Below are 5,091 nucleotides of genomic sequence, written 5' to 3'. Positions count from 1 at the left end.
TGATCTACAGAGTGAGTTCCAGGACAGCCAGGGCTACACAGAGAAACCCTGTCTCTAAACACCAACTAACCAACTAAACCAAACCAAACAAAAGGAAAAGGAAAGGAAGGGAAAGGGAAAGGGAAAAGGAAAGGAAGAAAAGGAACGGGAAAAAATGAGATAATTAGCATGATAATGAAGGGGTAATGAGAAACAGTCACTCGGAAACACAAAGTTTTCAAGCAGAAGATTTTATTCATTTTATTCAACATTTGGCAAGCAACAAACTCCCCTAGTTGGCTGGTAGATGACTTTAGATTATTTTGGGATGATTTTCATTTTGAACAAGGATTTCCAATTTTCAAACCAGCCAGGCTCAAATTAAGTATTTTCCATTTATTTTAGCAGTTTGATATAGATTTGCTTTCAGGTTGGTGGGTAGAGATGTTTGTTTTGTTTTTGTTTTTGTTTTTTCCACCAGGACTTCATTTATGCATGAGGGCATAATGATAGATGATGGTGACACGTTTCTGACCCTTGCTTGTTTAATCAGTTGGGTTAATGGCATCGTCTGTGGAAGAAAGTTTTTCAGTTATTCTCTATTTTACAGTAATGCCTCCCTCGTGCACATCTTTAGAAAAGGGGCCTTCCAAGGTCTACCAACTCTTACCGATTCTCTCTGTGTGTTTTTTTGTTTGGGTGGTTTGTTTTGTTTTTCTTTTCTTCTTTTTAAAGATTTATTTATTTATTATACAGTATAAGTACACTGTAGCTGTCTTCAGACACACCAGAAGAGGGCGTCAGATCTCATTATAGATGGTTGTGAGCCACCATGTGGTTGCTGGGAATATGAACTCAGGACCTTCAGAAGAACAGTCAGTGCTCTTAACCACTGAGCCATCTCTTCAGCCCTGTTTGGTTTTTCGAGAGAGGGTTTTTCTGTGTAACAGCCTTGGCTGTCCTGGAACCTGCTTTGTAGACCAGGCAGGCTTCAAACTCACAGAGATCTGCCTGCCTTTACCTCCTGAGCACTGGGATTAAAGGTGTGTGCTACCACTATCCAGCTGATTGTTTATTAAACATCAGTATTTCAGCTATATTAGATGCCTAAGTGAAAATGCAGTATGCAGCTGGTTAAGTTGCATGATGGCAAACCTGTGAGTGCGCATGTGTGTAAGAGTACGAACCAATACATGTAATGTTAAACAGTTAAATGTCTGTTTCCTTCTTTACCTATGGATGCTGTCATTGGTTTGCTTTGTAAACTATAATTCTGATGCTGTGAAAGACAGAAGGCACTACAGAAACTATAAAATCCTTTTCCTTTGTGTGAAATGTGACTTTACCTTTTAAGACAAACTTATGATAAAGAAATCACACACTGATTTGATTACTACACTTCAGTTCTACCTAATGCCAAGCTTAGCCAATAACTATTTGCCTCACTTCTTCCCAGGAAAATGTTCATGGTGTTTTATTATTATTATTTTAAAAATTATATGTCTCTGTGTGGGTATACATGAGTGCTATGTCTGCCCAGCTCTTGAGCTGTTTAAGATTTATTGTAAATAATAAAAGTTGTGTGTCTTTTATCTAATTTCCACAAGTGCTAGTGCCTATAGAGGCGAGAGGAGTTGGGCCTCCTGGAGCTGAAATTATAGGTGATTGTGAGCAGCCTGACACAGGTGCTGGGGATAAACTTGGGTCCTCTGCTGTAAGAGCAATATCAGCTCTTAACTACTAAGCCATCTCTCCAGCCACATGGTTTTAGTTCTTTATAGGAGACACTGTTTTTTTTTCCCTCCGTTCTGCCCAGTCAGAACATGGAGAGTGTGTGGGTTAGTGGGTCTATTCTGTATTCTCAGAGCTCAATTGTTCTGGAAAGTCAGAGCCTAAGAGGTGCGATCCCAGAAGCAGAACTGGCTGGGGATCGACTGCTCAGCTCTTCCCTAGCTCCTACTCCTTCACTATGTATTACCTTTATGATTGTAGTTTCAGGGATTCTGGCTCCAGGGGTAGCAGTGGAGCTTAGTGTGGTCTGAACATCAGGACCCTATAAACTTGTACTGCTTCAGATCCTCCCAGTTCCTTCCAGGTCTCATTTCGTTTTTTTTTTTTTTTTTTTTTTTTTTTTTTTTTTTTTTTCTTGATAACTACTACTCCCAGTCTGGTTCCTACAGGTGAAAAACCTTATCTATTCCCCAGGGATCTTGGCTGAATCAGTCTATTGGGGCTCCTCCTTGGCCAGATTGCAGAACCTTGAACTTGATTTGTTAACAAAGGAGAGAGGAGGGGTGCTTATCTGGGGATGTCTGAGTGGGAAAGGAGCTATATCACCAGGGTCAGTCCTTGACTGGAGTCCTCCCTTGTGGCCAAAGTACAGTGTAATCCGTGGGAACAATGACCATTTGTATCTCTTCCTTACCCTTGTCGTTCTTTGACTGCCTAGACCATCCTTGGAATGGAATAGGGTGCCTTCTGTCTCCTGGATCCTGGAATTATATCATGCTCTGCTTTTGTAGTACTAAGGACTCTAACCAAGGGCTTCATTCGTGCAAGGCAAGTACTATACCTAGTGAGCTATATCCTGATTATCCCTTGACTGTCTTATTTATTATTTGGTTAGTTATTTATTTGGTAGGATCTCACTATTTAGCCCTAGCTTGCCTAGAACTTGCTATGTAGACCATGTTGGCCTTGAACTCACAGATACTTGTCAGTTGCTTCTCTGAGTGCTGGAATGCTAGGCTTAAAGGTGTGTACCCTATACCTGGCTTCCAGTGCCTTTAAATTCCCTATATGTTTGTCAGGCTGCAAGGATGCAATGTGTGACTTCAATAACAATCCAAAGGGCAAGAAAAATACCTGATTTGGTTACTTCCAGGTCTTGGTCACCTTGGGGGTTCAGATTAGGGAGCATCTCCCTAGAATATATAGTGTAATCAATTGTCAGTAGGCTAAATCCAACAACTTAGAGAGACATGAAAGTCATTCATGCACACACATCAAAATGTGACCCATTTATATTTGAACTAAGACAGGCTATCTACCCCCACCTTCTCTGAGACAGGCTCTTACTATATAGTCCTAACCACTACACATAGTGGATGCCACTATGTGTAGATCAGGCTCTACATAACTCTCAAAAAGAAATATGGATGTGGCAGATGTGATGAGGTGGAGGCAGGACTGAAGGGGAGCTCAGAGCCAGCCTTTATCCCACCAGCACTCTGGGAGGCAAGTGGAAGCTACTAGAATTCCTGCTTCTGCATCCCAAGTGCTAGAATGGAAGGATGTGTACTATCTCACCCGACTATTTCTCCATTTTAAAGGAAAAAAGAGGGACATCAAATGTGAGCCTCCACTAGCACATGACAAATGACAGTACTGAAAGGACAGAGCATGAAAGTTCTTCTCTAGGACATTGCTTGTACTCAAAAGAAGCCACATTAATAGAAATAGATTTAGGGTCTCTTACTCTTTAAATTCTCTGACTTCCTACAAAAATGAGAGCCACGCCCACAAAAGCAAAATCCTAAATAATTTCATACCAAAATCATCTGTGAGAAAAGGTACACATAAAACAGAGTAGACAAAAACAATGTATTCCATAAAGGAACAGTAGCATATTGCAACTGGTGTGTGGAACTATAGACCTACATCATCTGTGGAGCTACAATATGACGTCACTACAGGCTTCATTATCTTCCTACATTTCTTCTCAACTGATACCAAGGACTAAGCACAGTTAGTGGAAAGCTAATTCCTATTCTATTTCTCCTCCCTGGATGTTCCACAACCCGAGGACACTTAAGAATACATACATATACATGGAGGGGCTTGCTTTAATGTTGCCAATGATGACTCTCACATTATCGTCAATGTCGCTGTCACTGTGACTCTCCTCATCATCTTCAGTATATTCCTATGGAGCAATAAAGATACAGGGGAAAGTCAAAATTGAAGTAGATAATTTTGGGCCGTCAAAGGGAGATTTTTGTCTTAATGTTAACCCTAGAGTTGATAGTCTTTTTGTTTTGTTTTTGTTTTTGCTTTTTTTTTTCTCTGTGTAGCCCTGGCTGTCCTGGAACTCACTCTGTAGACCAGGTTGGCCTGGAACTCAGAAATCTGCTGCCTCTACCTCCCAAGTGCTGGGATTAAAGGTGTGTGCCACTACTGCTCAGCAAGTTGATAGTCTTAACTGATGAGAATAAAGTTGGGACAAAGCTTAGTAAACAGTTGTACCTTATAACTGGACTACTGCTCCAACATGAAGATCATTAGCATAGATACCTTGATAAGTTTTGAGAAAATGGGTCTTGGGTACAGTGCTTTTATAATGATAGATTGCTCACATTAATGAAAGCACCAGATACCCTGAAGAAGTTTGAGTTGATTCTAGAATATTTTAGTGGCTTTGGTTGCTATAATTGTCAATTGGCTTTTATTACTGTTCACATTTATTTTCTTTCTTTCAAAACCCCAAAAGGAAATCTGAATGTGGCAATGCACATGTGCAGTCTGGTGAGGTAGAGGCAGGACTGAGGGCTCAAAGCCCAGTTTTTAATTCCACCAGCTCTCAGGAGGCAGAGGCAACCAGATCTCTGTGAGTTTGAGGTCAGCCCAGTCTACAGAGTGAGTTGCATGGTGAGACCTTGTCTCAGAAATAAATAAGGAAAGCAGGGGGTAGGGAGGATTATATCTGTCCAGGTCTCATTCACCTTAGCTCCCCAGGGCTAGTGTCCTGGCTTCAGGGTAGGCATATAGCAGCTACTTGGAAAGAGTATTTACTTCAGAAATAAATCCTCAATATTCATGTTTTCTATATCTGAAAATTCACCTACTTATAATTAAATTAATAGTTTAATTGCATTTTGGTCATTTCAGACATGCACAGAGAGATGAACAATTTGTCACCTGGTTTCAGCTCTCGAACTTTAAGCACACATCCTCTGCACTGTTCATCTAATATCACAATTTTCACATTTACATTCTTTTTGCCGGCAACCTCCACCCCAAGGCATAGTGCTGAAACTATGCAGCGTGTCTAAGCATGCAAGGCTGTGTTGACGCTGTGTCTTTTTCAGATTTTAAAGTATTTGTGTGTGTGTG

The 5,091-nt window shown here is 40.7% G+C and overlaps 1 protein-coding gene across 1 annotated transcript in view; it reads right to left on the bottom strand.

Moving 5' to 3' along the window:
* Positions 1–214: 214 nt before the first annotated feature.
* Positions 215–5,091, bottom strand: part of LOC116093918 (testis-specific protein TSX-like) — a 9,425-nt gene continuing 4,548 nt past the window's right edge. Inside the window, exons 5-7 of the mRNA XM_031375772.1 lie at positions 3,804–3,904; positions 2,845–2,903; positions 215–550 (exon numbers count right to left, since the gene is read on the bottom strand). Of these exons, the coding sequence (XP_031231632.1) occupies positions 525–550; positions 2,845–2,903; positions 3,804–3,904 (186 nt within the window). The 3' untranslated portion in view covers positions 215–524. The remainder of the gene's footprint in view (positions 551–2,844; positions 2,904–3,803; positions 3,905–5,091) is intronic.

Source organism: Mastomys coucha, chromosome X (genome assembly GCF_008632895.1).
Source record: "Mastomys coucha isolate ucsf_1 chromosome X, UCSF_Mcou_1, whole genome shotgun sequence".
NCBI lineage: Eukaryota > Metazoa > Chordata > Mammalia > Rodentia > Muridae > Mastomys > Mastomys coucha.
This window is presented reverse-complemented; position numbering and strand designations above follow the sequence as displayed.